The sequence below is a fragment of the Oncorhynchus nerka genome, linkage group LG15 (genome assembly GCF_034236695.1).
Source record: "Oncorhynchus nerka isolate Pitt River linkage group LG15, Oner_Uvic_2.0, whole genome shotgun sequence".
Taxonomy (NCBI): Eukaryota; Metazoa; Chordata; class Actinopteri; order Salmoniformes; family Salmonidae; genus Oncorhynchus; species Oncorhynchus nerka.
In genome coordinates this window covers 45,238,903-45,255,938 of record NC_088410.1, presented here as the reverse complement: position 1 = coordinate 45,255,938, position 17,036 = coordinate 45,238,903, and the positions used below count along the sequence as shown (strand labels likewise).

At 41.7% G+C, this 17,036-nt stretch overlaps 1 protein-coding gene across 3 annotated transcripts in view; it reads left to right on the top strand.

Annotated features, from left to right (window-relative positions):
- The window catches only part of LOC115142781 (phosphatidate phosphatase LPIN2-like), a 36,229-nt gene extending 20,615 nt beyond the window's left edge, over nt 1–15,614 (top strand). For all 3 annotated transcript variants that reach the window (XM_029682509.2, XM_029682507.2, XM_029682510.2), the window contains exons 9-19: nt 1,099–1,286; nt 3,370–3,463; nt 3,585–3,654; nt 5,226–5,324; nt 5,643–5,734; nt 5,939–6,086; nt 6,241–6,389; nt 11,047–11,133; nt 11,479–11,746; nt 13,171–13,274; nt 13,559–15,614. In XM_029682509.2, the coding sequence (XP_029538369.1) occupies nt 1,099–1,286; nt 3,370–3,463; nt 3,585–3,654; nt 5,226–5,324; nt 5,643–5,734; nt 5,939–6,086; nt 6,241–6,389; nt 11,047–11,133; nt 11,479–11,746; nt 13,171–13,274; nt 13,559–13,706 (1,447 nt within the window). In that variant the 3' untranslated portion in view covers nt 13,707–15,614. The remainder of the gene's footprint in view (nt 1–1,098; nt 1,287–3,369; nt 3,464–3,584; nt 3,655–5,225; nt 5,325–5,642; nt 5,735–5,938; nt 6,087–6,240; nt 6,390–11,046; nt 11,134–11,478; nt 11,747–13,170; nt 13,275–13,558) is intronic.
- The last annotated feature ends 1,422 nt before the right edge of the window (nt 15,615–17,036 follow it).

Sequence of the window (17,036 nt, the reverse complement as noted above, 5' to 3'; positions counted from 1 at the left end):
TAAATATTTCTAAAACTAAAAGCATTATATTTGGAACAAAAAACTCACTAAACCCTAAACCTCAACTAAATCTTGTAATAAATTATGTGGAAATTGAGCAAGTTGAGATGACTAAACTGCTTGGAGTAACCCTAGATTGTAAACTGTCATGGTCAAAACATATTGATGCAGTAGTAGCTAAGATGCAGTAGTAGCTAACAACACTTCAAGGCAGGTCCTACAGGCCCTAGTTTTGTTGCACCTTGTCTACTGTTAAGTCGTGTGGTCAGGTGCCACAACAAAAGGATTTTGGCTCAGAGCAGGGCAGCACGGCTGGCCCTTGGATGTACACAGAGAGCTAATATTAATAATATCCATGTCAATCTCTCCTGGCTGAAAGTGGAGGAGAGATTGACTTCATCACTGCTTGCATTTATGAGAGGTATTGACATGTTGAATGCACCGAGCTTGTCTGTCTAAACTACTGGCACACAGCTCGGACACCGATGCATACCCCACAAGACATGCCACAAGAGGTGTCTTCACAGTCCCCAAGTCCAGAACAGACTATGGGAGGCACACAGTACTACATGGAACTCTATTCCACATTAAGTAACTGACACAATCAGTAAAATTAGATTTTAAAAAGTCCTTATGGAACAGCAGGGACTGTGAAGCAAGAAACATTGGCGCACACACACACACACGATAACATACGCACTATACATACACTTATTTAGTACTGTAGATATGTGGTAGGGGCCTGAGGGCACACAGTGTGTTGTGAAACCTGTGAATGTATTGTAAGTTATAAAAATTTTATAAACTGCCTTCATTTAGCTGGACCCCAGATAGAATGGGGAGCCATAATAAATACATGAACTAGGGGGACCCCGATCCTTGATCAACACTCCTACTCTGAGAAGCTTTAAGAAAACGGCCCATGATAAATGCAACAGCTTGGAACTAGTATTTTCACCCATTGTAATTATGAAATGGTAGCGTTAGATTCTGAATTATTATTTGGAAGCAGGTTTTGGGGTCACTTCCATTTTTAACTCCGGCAAAGTAAACTCAAATGCATAGAGGTAGATGATTTTCCCTCTACTCTCCATTTAGTGAGACAGAAGGGAGCTCGCGGCAGGGTGCTGAGCAAGGGTCTGGGTCTGGTAACCAGTCTCCCCAGTCGGTGGGCAGCGGGGCCATGGACAGCGGAACAGAGTACCTGTCGGACTCCACCTCCGACCACATGGATGTCAGCATGTCCCTCTGCGGCCGCACCGGCCACACCAGCCAAATCAACAAAGGTGTGTGTGTGTGACAAAGAGTGTGAGAGAGAGGGAGTTATTGGAAGTACTGTATGTATATTTTCCTTCCATGAGACAGCTGTGCATGTCTCATGGAAGGGCACATTTCCTTCACTCTTTGCTGCTCCTAACGATGGTCTTTCTGAAGCTTGTGAGTAAACAATGAAGACAGTATTTATTTAATCTAAAAATGACTAAGTATGGGATAATCAATAAGGGGCTATGTGTCCTGTGGAAAATAATGCATGACATGAAAGTGTGTGCCACGAAGCACTATCAGAATTGCATTTTCCACAGAAGGCATAGGGCCCTGAATTGATTATCCCACTTATTGCACAGCTATAATTTAGCACATTTGCCGGTAGAAATGTGTTCAACATCCACTGAAGTAGCGAGCAGGTTTATTAGATAGCTACAATAGTTGCCTTTGTAACCAAACAGACTTGCTAGCTTATCTCACCAAAGCTAGTCAGTCCTGCTAGCTTGCTACTATGAAAATGTAATTCAACAATGCCAATAATATATTCATTTTGACTTTTGCTTTCAAAAGAATGAACTTCATAGCGATTGAATATTGCCATGCATTATTTAAGCAATAAGGCCTGAGAACCCGGGGCCAAAGAACAGCCCTTAGTCGGGAGGTATCACACGATAATCCCAGAGTTTGAGGGCCTTATTGCATAAATTATTACAAAATATTTTCATTCAAAACATTTTAACGAGTAGATTCATTTTTACATTCTGAAGTTGCTACCCAAGCGGCCTGACCGTTAATTATGTTCTGTTGTTTTGACCCAGTTGTTCATTCTATTCATTTGACGTTGCTATGCTAAACAAATCATTGGCATGCAGCTAGCTAGCAGAGGTTCAATGATGATGAGCTACAAGTACTTCAATAATGATTTAATACATATCGAATAGGCCTACATAGGCGTCAACTATTACAGTTGGCGAGTCCGAGCTAACCAAGCCAGTTGATGTTAATAGTGATGTTTACGTTGATGGCAAACGAGTGGAAGAGCTGTCCATGGTTCGACGTTGCTATTTTTAAACAAATCATTGGCATATCAAGTTTTATTTGTCACAAACACATGGTTAGCAGATGTTAATGCGAGTGTAGCGAAATGCTTGTAGCTAGTTAACTTAGAGCCAGGCAGGTAGGTCTGTTTCAAACCAAATAGTAGCATGGGAAAATGTATGTGTAGATGCTTTTTCCCCGAGGGCGATAAAGTTTCGGGATTTTCCTTCCTGGGCTGCGGGACAGTGGAATTATGACATTAACACGTCATGGTATTTTGTGGAAGTTGTTGTCCCACGACTCCTGCATATCAACCAATCAGCATCCAGGATTTAAACAATCTGGTTTGTAATGGGAAATAATGCACACTCTAGAATGCCCATCAAGACAAAAAAACGAGTATTCATCAATGCCATTGTAGTCATGGGTTGCACCTCTGTCACTCAGTCGTGTCATTGCCATTGTTATCAAGGTTCTACAGACCCTCCAGCCACATTTGATATCAAAAAGTAGAATGAGGGCTAATGACTTTGAATGGGAGCTATGACTGTTTCGCCTAAATTACACTAATGGTTTGGAAATACAATGACATTGCTAAAGTAGGCAAATATTTTGTAGGAAACAGCTTTGCCATCATGTCGTCAAGTTTACTTTAGACAGTTGGCAATGTTGTCATTAGCCATCAAAGCCTGTCAAAAAAAAGCTACAAATGCTAACTTTAGCTAGCTAAAGTCTGGTCTCCATCTAACCAAATGTTATACTGCAACTAAATTCTATCTGGGGACAGTGATGCCACAAGGTTTTGCTAGTAATAATTTACCTTTTAGATATGGCGTCAGGTTTTCAAGCGACAGTAATGCACTTTAGACCAGATCTTTATCGGCACCTATTGAAGATGTATTGAATAGAATGTTCATTTGGCCGTCAGTCCTAAAACAAATGTTCAAAACAATGTTGTGATGAAATGTACAGTCCAATGAATAATGTGGTAACCTATGTTATTTTCTTATTTTTACCCATTTGTATTGATGAGACTTTCTCTATTGCCATTTCCCTTTGTTCCAGATAAGTTTATGGAGCAAGTTGTGAACTACCAAGATTTGGTGAGCAACCCTGGACTTATCGAAGATCCAAATCTGGTTATCTGCATCAACTCAAAGTAAGTTCCATATATGGTAATGATATACAATACATCTGATCTTGTGGTTCTGCTGTGGTACTGTATGATTTGTATAGGTCGCTGTCAGTTGACTAATTAGGTGTTTTTGGTGCTCTTTTAGGTACTATAACTGGGCAGTAGCTGCCCCTATGGTCCTGTCAATGCAAGTCTTTCAAAAGAATCTACCAAAGGTATATCACCGATCTCTCACCAGTCTATATCTACTCCTTTGTAATACTTTTGAATGTATGAGGTAGAGGTCGACTGATTTAAACGGAAGGGCTGATTTCAAGTTTTCATAACAATCGGTAGCTTATCTTATGAAAAAACAATCAATCTTAACATGGTTGATGATATTACTAGTTTAATTAACTAGCTTGTCCTGTGTTGCATATCATCAATGCAGTGCCTGAAATTGTGTCACTTTTCTTGCGTTCAGTGTAAGCAGAGTATATGCAGCAGTTTGGGTCGCCTGACTCGTTGCAAGCTGTGTGAAGACCATTTCTTCCTAACAGAGACTGTAATTAATTTGTCTGAATTTTACATAATTATGACTTAATATGGAAGGTTCCGTATTTCACTGAAAGTATAAACGTTTTGTTTTCGAAATGATAGTTTACGGATTTGACCATATTAATGACCTGAGGCTCGTAGTTCTGTGTTTATTATATTGTAAGAAAGTCTATGATTTGATAGAGCAGTCTGACTGAGCGGTGGTAGGCAGCAGCTGGCTCGTAAGCATTCTTTCAAACCGCACTTTCCTCCGTTTGCCCGCAGCTTTTCGCAATGCTTGAAGCACAGCGCTGTTTATGACTTCAAGTCTATCAACTCCCGAGATTAGGCTGGCAAAACTATAGTGCCGATAAGAACATCCAATCGTCAAAGGTCTATGAAATACAAATGGTATAGAGAGAAATAGTCCTATAGTAACTACAACCTAAAACTTCTTAACTGGGAATATTGAAGACTCGTGTTTAAAGGAACCACCAGCTTTCATATGTTCTTATGTTCTGAGCAAGGAACTTAAACATGGCACATATTGCACTTTTACTTTCTTCTCCAACACTTTGTTTTTGCAATATTTAAACCAAATTGAACATTTATTTATTTGAGGCTAAGTTGATTTTGATGTATTATGTTAAGTTAAAATAAGTGAATCAGTCGACCTCTAGTATGGGGAGTAGTATGCCAGGGCACACTTCAAGGGTGCATTCAGTTTGATTCAACTTTTGAGTGACGGTTTGTACTGAATGACACGTTTCCTCAAAACGGTGTGCAGCGTTTTCAACAGCTTTTGAGGTACGTTTGCTCCCGTTTGGTGGGTGTTGCAAGGGGTGGCCCTAAGTTGTGGCACGATCAATATGTGTGTGACCATTTGAAATAGTCCCATGTGACTCAGTTGGTAGTGCATGGCTCTTGCAATGCCAGGGTTGAGGGTTCGATTCCCACGGGGGACCAGTACGAAAATGTATGCACTCACTACTGTAAGTCGCTCTGGATAAGAGCGTCTGCTAAATGATTCAAATGTCAAATGTAGTAAACTCCTGCTGCACACCGTACACAAATGTCCTCTAGACCACCATAATTACAATGTTCTTCAACTGGTCCTTCAATACAGTACCGTTTCCATTGAACTAAATTTTGCACACCGTTCTGTCATACTGAACGCACCCAAGGATAAGGAACGATAATTGGAAGGCAGGGAAAGTGGTGGCAGGTGTAATATATGACCTTTAACCTTGTGCTGTCTGTTTGTCTGTAGAGTGCCATTGACCAGCTGGTGAAGGATAAGATGCCCAAAAAGTCTGGCCGCTGGTGGTTCTCCTGGAGGAGGAAGGACATGGACACTAACCCAAACCAGGTAGCCTATCGCAGTGTTTTTCAATCCAGGCTAGGGCCGTGTTCAGTAGATACGAAACTGAAGAAAACTGGGAGGTACTATCTGAAATTGTTTTCTGTTGCAAAATGTTATGCTACGGTGTGGCCTAATGAACACGACCCAGGACTTCTGGGGACCCCCTTTCGTCGCACATACAGTTTGTCCCAGTCTAGCACCAGCACACAATTAATTTGACATTTTAGTTGGATTGGAATGTCTTCTTATTGAAGGATAATGGGTAAACCGCTGTTTAGTTTTTAATTTATAACAATATTTTTCGCCGTCTTTCTTTTACTACAGCCTGGAGAGAATTCCAAGCAGGATCAAGAGAAGGCACAAGCAGAGACTGAAGAAGCCTCAACCTCTGTTTCCGGTCACTCAACAACGATACTGTGAGTGATCACAGGCGCACATTGTTCCCCATGCGTAACTCAAATGCACGTTTTGCCTAAAAGAGTTCCATGAAAAATTTAGAATTTGGCCTTTTGTGGTTTCTTTTAGCAGAATTGCTTGTCTATTCCATTAGCTATCTACCATATAGTGTGAAATAAGACTGCGTGCTAAAATAGTGTGTGACTGTATGTGTGACTGTCCAGGGCCACTCTCGATGACCTGACAAGCGACGAGGAGGCGGGCCTGGGCCAAGATGGCAGCCTATCATCAGAGACCTCCGAGACCATGACCACCGCCCAGTGTTTCAGCCAGATGTACCGGAAGTCCCTACGCCTCACTTCCGATCAGATAGTACGTCACCAGTGACACACACACACACACGACCACTACACGACCACTACCACACGACCACTACCCACACACTGAACACTACCTCATCCCGACCATGTGGTAATTTCCCTGACCCCTCAGTAAGCTATCTTAACCTGGTGATTGTTGTGGCCAGGAGCGGTTGAACCTGCGGGAAGGGGCCAACAAGGTAGTGTTCAGCGTGACCACTCAGTACCAGGGCACCTGTCGCTGCGAGGCCGCCATCTACCTGTGGAACTGGGACGACCGCGTCGTCATCTCAGACATCGACGGCACCATCACCAAGTGAGCAGAACGCTTTCTCCAAGTACTACTGAATGCCTTTAGGGGTGGTTTATCACGATCGGAGCACAGTATGATGTGCATGTGTATCCACATACATTGGGGTCTGAAATTATTAACACCCTTGATAAAGATGAACAGTAATGACTGTATAAAATAAATAATTACTACTGAGCTATATTGTATGCTCCCAAAAAATTGGGGAATGTATTTTATTCTAATCAATTGCTCAGAGAAAGAGGTTTTGTTTTAACAAATGTTAATGTAAAATGACTGAAGTCAGCCAGTAAAATACTACTTGAGTGAAAGTTTAAAAGTATCTGGTTTTAAATGCACTCTAGTCCCGTGGTGGGGAAATTATTCAATTGTCATGCTTAAAAAGTCAATGCTATACATTAAATTCCTTATATTAAGCAAACCAGATGGCACAATTAAACTGTTCCTAGGCCGTCATTGAAAATAAGAATTTGTTCTTAACTGACTTGCCTAGTTAAATAAAGGTAAAATAAAAAAATAAAAAATAAAAATGTTTTATTTACGGCGGACAGCTAGGGGCACACTCCAGCACTGACATAATTTACAAACGCAGTATTTGTGTTTAGTGATCCGCCAGATCAGAGGCAGTAGGGATAACAACACGTGATGTCGATAGGTGTGTGAACTGGACCATATTGTTGTCCTGCCTGAGCATTCGAAATGTAACGAGTACTTTTGGGTGTCAGGGAAAATGTATGGGAGTAAGAAAGTACATATTTTCTTTTGGAATGTAGTGGAGGAAAAGTGCATATACCCCAAACAAATGACTTGTTGTTTTGCCTCTGTACTCCAGCACATTTGAAATGATACAAAGTGCTGTCTGTCAGCTTTAATTTGAGGGTATTTTCATCTATATCAGGTCAACCGTTTAGAAATGACAGGACTTTCTGTACATAGCCCCCCATTTTACGGAACCAAAGTATTTGGGATATCCTTGTCTCATTGCGCACTAGCGACTCCTGTGGCGGGCCGGGTGCAGTGCACGCTGACCAGGTCGCTAGGTGTCTGGTGTTTCCTCCGACACATTGGTGCGTCTGGCTTCCAGGTTGGATGCGCGCTGTGGTAAGAAGCAGTGCGGCTTGGTTGGGTTGTGTTTCGGAGGACGCATGGCTTTCGACCTTCGTCTCTCCCGAGCCCGTACGGGAGTTGTAGCGATGAGACAAGATAGTAACTACTAATAATTGGATACCACAAAATTGGGGAGAAAAAGGGAGTAAAATTCAAAAAATAATAGTCAAAAGTTTAATATTTGGTCCCATTTTCCTAGCACGCAATGAACACATCAAGCTTGTGACTACAAACTTGTTGGATGTAATTCCAGTTTCTTTTGGCTGTGTTTTGGAGTTTTTTGTACCCAATAGAAATTAATGGTATTTAATTAGTTGTCATTTTGGAGTCACTGTTATTGTAAATAAGAATATAATATGTTTCTACATTCTGGATGCTACCATGATTTCGGATAATCCTCAATAAATTGTGAATAATGATGAGTGAGAAAGTTAAAGATCCTACCCCCAAGACATGCTATCCTCCCCTGTTATTGGTAATGGTGGGAGTTAGCATGTCTTGGGGCTAGGATCTTTGATCTTCAAACTTTCTCACTCATCAAATGAAATGGTATTTGTCACATGCTTTGTAAACAACAGGTCTAGACTAACAGTGAAATGCTTACCTTCCCGACAATAAAGAATAACTAATACAATTTATTGTAATAATAGGAAGAAAACAATTGTAACACAAGGACTAAATACGCAATGATAGATTTGCTATATATACATGGGGTTCCAAGTCGATGTGCAGGGGTATGACGAAGTTGAGGTAGGTATGTACACTAACCGTTCAAAGGTTTGGGCTCACTTAGAAATTTCCAGCTACAATTAGTCATTTACAACATTAACAATGTCTACACTGTAGATCAATTTCATGTTATTTTAATGGACCATTTGTTTTGCTTTTCTTTCAAAAACAAGGACATTTCTAAGTGACCCCAAACTTTTGAACGGTAGTGGACATAGGGGTAAAGTGACTAGGCAACAGGATGGATAAATAGACTGTAGCAGCAGCGTATGTGATGATGAGTTTGTGTGTTATAGTAGAAGTACACTACTTGACCAAAAGCATGTGGACACCTGCTCCTCGAACATCTCATTCCAAAATCATGTGCATTAATATGGAGTTGGTCCCCCCCCCCCCCTTTGCTGCTATAACAGCCTATACTCTTCTAGGAAGGCTTTCCACTAGCTGTTAGAAGTAGAACATTGCTGTGGGGACTTGCTTCCATTCAGCCACAAGCGTTAGTGAGGGCACTGATGTTGGGCAATTATGCCTGGCTCACAGTCGGTGTTCCAATTCATCCCAAAGGTGTTCGGTGGGGTTGAGGTCAGGGCTCTGTGCAGGCCAGTCAAGTTCTTCCACATTGATCTTGACAGACCATTTCTGTATGGACCTCGCTTTGTCATGCTGAAACAGGGAAAGGGCCACAAAGTTGGAAGCACAGAATCGTCTAAAATTGAATTATATGCTCTAGTGTGAAGATTTCCCTTTATTGGAACTAAGAAGCCTAGCCCGGACCATTATTCCTCCTCCACCAAACTTTACGGTTGGCACTATGCATTGGGATAGGTAGCATTCTCCAGATTCGTCCTTCTAACTGCCAGATTGGAACCGTGATTTATCACTCCAAAGAAGGCGTTTCCACTGCTCCCGAGTCCAATGGCAGTGAGCTTTACACCACTCCAGGCGACGCTTGGCATTGCACATGGTGATCTTAGGCTTGTGTGCGGCAGCTCGGCCATGGAAACCCATTTCATGAAGCTCCCAAATAACAATTATTGTGCTGATGTTGCTTCCAAAGGCAGTTTGGAACTTTATAGTGATTGTTACAACTGAGGACAGGCGAGTTTTTCGTGCTACGCACTTCAGCACTCTGTGGTCCCGTTCTGTGAGCTTGTGTGGCGTACCACTTTGTGGCTGAGCCGTGGTTTCCACTTCACAATAACAGCACTTACAGGCAGCTCTAGCAGGGCAGACATTTGGCAAACTGACTTGTTGGAATGGTGGCATTATTATGATGGTGGCATGTTAAGTCACTGAGCTCTTCAGTTAGGCCATTCTACTGCCAGTGTCTGTTTGTCTATGGAGATTGCATGGCTGTGTGCTCTATTTTTATACACCCGTCAGCAACTGTGTGGCTGAAATAGCAAAATTCACTAATTTTAAGGGGTGTCCACTTACTTTTGTGTGTATGTATGAGTGTATTTATATATGAGATAGATATATATCTCCTGAGGGGGAAGAGGTGTTGTCGTGCCCTATTCACGACTGTGCTGGTGTGTTTGGATCATGATGGGTCCTTTAGCGTTGTGGACACCAAGGAACTTGAAGCTCTCGACCTGCTCCACTACAGCACCATTAGTGTGAATAGGGGCGTGTTTGGCCCTCCCTATCCTGTAGTCCACATTAAGATTCTTTGTCTTGCCCACATTGAGAGAGTGGTTGTTGTCCTGGCACCACACTGCCAGGTCTCTGACCACCACCTCCTTATAGGCCGTCTCATCGTCGTTAGTGATCAGGCCCACCACCATCGTGTCATTGGTAAACTTGATGATGGTGTTGGAGTCACGTGCGGCCACGCAGTTGTGGGTGAACAGGGAGTACAGGAGGGGACTAAGCACAGACCCCTGTGGTGCCCCCGCATTGAAGGTCAGTGTAGCGGAAGTTTACCCTTCCCACACCACCTGGGGGTGGCCCATCAGGAAGTCCAGGATCCAGTTGCAGAGGAAGGTGTTTTGTCCCAGGGTCCTTAGCTTAGTCATGAGATTTGAGGGCACTATGGTGGTGAACGCTGAGCTGTAGTCTATGAACAGCATTCTCAGATAGGTATTCCTTTTGGCCAGGTGGGGAAGGGCAGTGTGGCATGCAATAGAGTTTGCATCATCTATTGATCTGTTTGGGTGATTTGCAAATTGGAGTGGGTCCAGGGTTTCTGGGATGATGGTGTTGATGTGAGCCATGACCAGCCTTTCAAAGCATTTCATGGCTACAGATGTGAGTGCTATTGGGCGATAGTCATTTAGACAGGTTACCTTGGCGTTCTTGGGCACAGCAACTATGGTGGTCTGCTTGAAACTTGTAGGTATTACTGACTGGGTCAGAGAGGTTGAAAATATAAGTGAAGACGCTTGCCAGCTGGTCATGCTCAGCGTACTAGTCCTGCAGCCTTGTGAATGTTAACCTGTTTAAAGGTCGTACTAGCATCGGCCTAGCGGTTAAGAGCGTTGGGCCAGTAATCGCAAGGTTGTTGGTTTGAATCCCCAAGCCGACGAGGTGAAATATCTGTATTCCCTTGAGCAAGGCACTTAACCCTAATTGTTTCTGGATAAGAGCGTCTGCTAAATGATAAAAATATAACATGTCAATTATTCACAATTCATTCAGGATGATCTGTAATCATGAGCAATTGGATTAGTATAAAATACTATAATTTTCCGTTTTCTTTTAGTATACAATATATTTATTTTATATAGTCATTTTTGCTCATCTTTATCAAGGTGTCAATAATTTCGAACCCCAGTGTACATGTGTGTGTTCAGTGATGTACTTACTCTCTCCTTACTCGTCATAGGTCTGATGCTCTTGGGCATATCCTACCTCAGCTGGGGAAAGACTGGACGCACCAGGGCATCGCCCGACTGTACCACAAAATCCACCAGTAAGTGCCTACGCTCACACCAGGGTCATGTTCAGTAGGTCACACTGCAGCAAAACCTTTTGAGACGAAAATGAGCATTTCTTATTGGACATGTCTTCTGTTTGATACATAATGAACATGAAGCAGCCTCATGATCCCCTCCATTTAACTTTTACTGTGCACGCATTGGTGCCGAAAAACACTTGTATGTGCCCAAAAAGGGTGACATTGTGACACATCCTGGTCTGAATATGCAATGCTGAGCTTCTCATTAGAAGCTGTTGATAACTGACAAGATTATTCTATATTTCTCTCCTGCACTCTCTCTCCCCTTGCTCTTTCTCACTCTTTCTCTCTCCCTCCTAGGAACGGCTACAAATTCCTGTACTGTTCGGCGCGGGCCATCGGCATGGCCGATATCACCAAGGGCTACCTGCAGTGGGTGAACGACAAAGGCACCGTCCTCCCCAAGGGCCCCGTGCTGCTGGCCCCCAGCAGTTTCTTCTCTGCCCTGCACAGAGAGGTGGTGGAGAAAAAGCCTGAGGTGTTTAAGGTCGCCTGCCTTACCGACATCCGAGATCTGTTCAACCCCCAGAGGCAGCCCTTCTACGCAGCCTTCGGTAACAGGACCAATGTAAGCCACACGCGTACAGTACTGACACAGGCCTTGTCCCGTTCCCTGACTTGCGTCCTATGAGAAATTAGGGAGTTTTATAGTATTTCAAATTGTGAAAATGTTGTGTGCTTTAAATGCCAGGATGTCATACTCATTTCGGCTTTTTTATCTTGTACGAATTCACTATTAAGGAAGAGAATCATCTTTCCAGACCCACGTGTATTTGACCACAGCTGGTAATCAGCTGATAGTTAAATAAGGGGATGGGCTGTACCAAAATGAACCAATGGCGGGAAACAACGTGCACGTTAGACCATGCGCTCTCAGTATTGGTGAGCCTAGTATGTTGACAGGGCTCGACGTTACCGCTTGTCCGGGACAAGTAAAGATATATATATATATATACAAAATTCGGACAACTTAAATCTATATTCTGCTTGTCCAACAAGTTTAAAAAAAAATACAATATCAAACAATTACTCCGATCAGTTGAACACCCTTCTCCCATTCTCTGCAGAGCGCATTGGAGTATAATTATTGTATCGCGCGTGTGCCAGTGCAAGGGGGCTGTTGCTCGAGGAGAGCTGGGGAGTAGTTAGCCTATGAAATAATGACACACAACAGACGAACTAGATGGCCAATTCAAAACATATCGTGTAGTCTGGCAAATGTATTTGGGTAGTTGGCTGTTCAGCTGTTTGCTTGTGTTAATGCCATTGTTATGTCCTATGCCCTAAAAAAAAGCATTTGTGAATAACTGCAAATGGCACACGCAGCTGAACGGGTGTGTTCATAAAACCAATGCAACAGCAAGCCTACTTCGGTTGTAAAACAGTCTCTCAAGTGCTCTATCGGGAGTTGAGAAACATCTGACAGCGTTGGAAAACATGGATTCCCCTCAATTCGATATTGGCCATGTAATTTTGACAATGTTATAGAATGTTCTCAGAATAGCCTAATTGACAAATGGCTCCCATGCTATCAATAGATCTCCCCTAAAACCTGAATTGAAGAGACATTTGTGAAAGGTTTGTCTTAAAGTGGCAGTGTTGTATTTTGAGACAGACTTGAATGCAATTTTTGTCTGATTCTCTGTATGGCAATAATAATAATTATTATATATATATTTTTTAATTTAGTGGTTCTGTTCAACATACAACACAGTTGTCAGTCACTTTTTTGGCCCATGGTGTTACAGACCATTTTCTATTTTTGGAAAAGTGACTTGATCTTTCGGACAAGAAAAAAAGTTTTGAGTTTTTATTTTAAATGTCAAGCCCTGGTTGATATTTGCTGCTTACTGTGTGTCAGTTTGGGGACACACACCGCTGACTCATTTTCTATTTGTTTGTTCTGTGTTTCTAAATCCATTCCCTGGGTGATGGATTGAGGTGTTTCTAATATATTTGAAATGAAGTTTGAGTTGAGTGTTGTTATTTCAGGATGCCTATGCCTATAAGAAGGTGGGTGTCCCTGACACCAGGATCTTCACTGTGAACCCCAAAGGAGAGCTCATTCAAGAGAAGACCAAAGGGAACAAGTCATCGTAAGTGTACCACCCAAGAGTGACAGTGGTCAGTCAACTCCTCATAAGTGCACTTTGGATAAGTGCACACTTGACACATGCAGTACAATTTTCCCAGTCCCAATTGAATTACATTCTTTAAAAAAAGATTGCTCATAATAACTGCATGTTCTGGTTTAGAGCATGTTGTGTCATGTCGGTTCCAATTCGCTGAATATAAAGTATCAGTTGACTCATGATAAGTAAAACTGAATCCATAGAGCTGCGATAGCTCCAGTACATTATGCTCTGTGTGTGTGTCACAGGTACACACACCTCGGCGAGCTGGTGGAGCACTTCTTCCCTGAGATCTCCAAGGATGGGACTTCATCCTCCTTCCACTGCCCTGAGTACAGCCACTTCTCCTACTGGAGAGAGCCCCTACCACCACTGGACATGTCCTCTCTGGACTAGACACACACACACACACACACACACACACACACCACTGGACAAGTCCTCTCTGGACTAGACACTAGCGCGCATGCACACACTTTCTTTCCTCCCCTTTGCTACTTTTCCTTCTCTGTCGATCCGTTTCTGAATTCATAAATGGCTTTACTAAGTGTTCATTGCCTGGAATATTCTAGATGTGAAAGGTTCTCATTTAATATTCTCTATATTCTCCTGTGTCATTAATCTAATGCAATAGAGAAGACAAAGCTAAAGTGTATGGATTTCAAAAAAATACTGGGAGACACACACACACACACACACACACAGACATGCACAGAGCTAAATTGAGACCAAATATGCATTGATGACTGTTCATTTTACGCAACACTGTATACTTCATATTGTGGAATATTGATTGCAAAAAGTCACTGCACTGGCTGTGCCATATTGCCATTATCCAAACGATACTGGAGCAAGGTACATTTGTGCGTCTCAAGAGTTCCAAAAAGAGCTTTGCCATTTTAAAACACAGTTAGCAAACCTGCATACTAATATACTATACAAATTATAACATCCACGTACAGATGCAACTGGACAAAAATACCCTTCTGAGTTTTAAATTTGTTTTCTCACTTTTTTGCCTGAACTTTCTACTTCATTTGGTGTATGCATACAATTCCATCCTATATATTGTTTTGAAAAACATATTTATTAGCTCATTGTACTATTGAGCGCAAAACAGCTTTTTAGCGTAGAAAAGGTAAGTAAAGCCTTCAGCTTGATTTGAAAACAAAGCCCCCCAAAAAACAATGCCAAACCACGTGAGTATTTATGCCTTGTGTTCTAGTGGGACTGATCTGGAATTGTCCAACTTTCTCTCTGCCTGTACTCGCTATAGTCCATTGCAGTGACGACTCAGTAGTCTGCTTTAAAGGGATAGTTCACCCAAATTCCTCCCTTTTTTTCTGTACATTAAAAGTAGTCCATAGACTATTATGATAGACTGCAGTACACTCTTCTCATGTGATGGTGGAACATTGAATGTCAGCATGACCAAGTAACGGTACTTTTAGTTTTACATTAGATGAGTAAAGGACAAAACCATTTTATTTTTACAGTGCTAAAATGAGATTAGTGTAAAAACTCTAAAAAAGCAATAGAAGTGTGCGTGCATGTTGACCCCAAAGAGTATATTGTAGCTCGAAAATACAGTCATTGTAATGGAGACAATGTGCTGAGTTGTAACCTAGCGTGATGAGTAAGCCCGTCCGTCTGAGACCAAAATGACTTGAACTGCTGCTTTTGACTGGAAGCTAGCTTTTCGATCTAGTTTATAGTTGACTTCGCTATGTATTTTGGAGCTCTTGCATCAAGGATTTGGTAGCAGTTGGATACACACCGGCCCCAACCAGAAACGGGACCCAACCAGAAGCTATGCCTAGCCCCTGCCCCCGCAGTGGTCAGGGTGGTGCATCAGGCTTCTTGCACCCTGGAAAAAGAGATCTTAGCCGAATGTGTGTTGCTACTAGTTAACAGTAGGCTCGGATCACACCACTCTCTTTAAGGTTACTACACTTCATGTTTGAGCTGAGCCATATAGATATTTATAAATGGTTTCGATGCGGTTTTATACGAGGCCGTACGTGAATCGGGTGGTTCAGAATCGGACACATTCCAGGGTTGAGTAAATAGAACCGGTTGGGGAATTGAAATGGTCTGGTTTGACACGGTGCCTTCTTGTTTATATGATTCATAAGCTTTTTATATGTATTGATATTTCTAAATATATATTGTTTAATGTCATCCAAAGTAATACCATGGGCTCTGTGTGGAGACTAGAGAAATTGCATTGGACCCGAAAAGCCCTGTCGTTGCTATAAGTTTTTATCAAATTATCTTAATATAAAGTAAATACTGTAAAACACACCATGTTTCTTTTTGTCATATTTTGTCTGACTTGAGTTGGAACATGTGCTTTGATGTTTTTTTAAAAGTAGCCTACTGCAGCAGAGGTGTCGTGGTGCCTGGAGTGGGTACACTCAACATTTTCTTTAAAAAAAAAAGAAATCCTAAGCGTCCCGCCAAGCGAAGGAAACATGCCCGAAGTGGAAAATTATATGACAAACAGTGCCATGTACTCTCAATGACCTAAAATCATCAATCTTAGTCTTTCACAGTCAGGCTAACCCAAATTCTACTATGCAAGTAGGCTAATAGTAGACCTAATATTGAACCATAAATGGGGCAGTCAACAGAGTTGGAAATTCGATTTTTGTTTATTCTTTTGAGGTCTGGGAAGAATCTAAGAAATGTATATTTGAGTGTTGTTTATGAAGTTAAATCATTGACAATGATTTGAGTGTACAGAATAGTTTTGTAGTTAACATCATTTGCAAGTGTGTACCTGATTAGTTGTGAACATGAAAGATGAATCTGTAGTTCTAAGCACATTTCTCAAACGTGTAAATGACGAGTTGTTTAGTTTATTAGGATCCCCATTAGCTACTGCATATGCAGCAGCTACTCTTCCTGGGGTCCAGATAAAGCCTACAAATATATGACAAAGTACAGAGCAGTAAATAGACAACAACTCCGTAAGATATATTAAATTCAAAATAAAATGTCATACACCGAGTGTACAAAACATTAGGAATACCTTTGTACAAGTCATAATTCCATAAAACCTAGCAGTAAAACCCGAATGTTGTTCCAATCGTTTTTTCACGGTTCAGTATGGTATTTTTTTAACTACTTCATATAAGGTCTGTGTTTCGTGTAGGATTACCCTGGTGTGATGTTTTGATAACCGTGCAAATCTCTCTCGGACAAGGTAACTTTTATCAATATGTTTGCTTGTAATTAGCTAACACAACGTGCCATTGGAACACAGGAGTGATGGTTGCTGATAGTGGGCCTATGTAGATATTCCGTTACAAATGAGCCGTTCCAGCTACAAAAGTAATTTAACAACATTAACCATGTCTACACTGTTTCTGATCAATTTGATATTTTTAATGGACAAAAAAAAGTGCTTTTCTTTCAAAAACAAGGACATTTCTAAGTGAACCCAAACAGCGGCACAGAAGTTTGGACAAGTGAGATGCAAGACTACACTCACACACAGTATATGCGCATATGCATGGTAGATAAAAGACCAAAACAGCTCAGCAGTTGAGCCTCGTGTAAAAGCTCTTAGTAGTTGCGGAAATTGACCCACTCAGCTGTTTACTTTCTACATCATATCGCCGAGTCTACCTTCTTCATTAAGCTGTCCCGTTTCTTTTTACGTCTGACAGTCCAGCACCATACAATTGCTTTCATTGTTGGTCTAATTCTCATTTCTGGAAA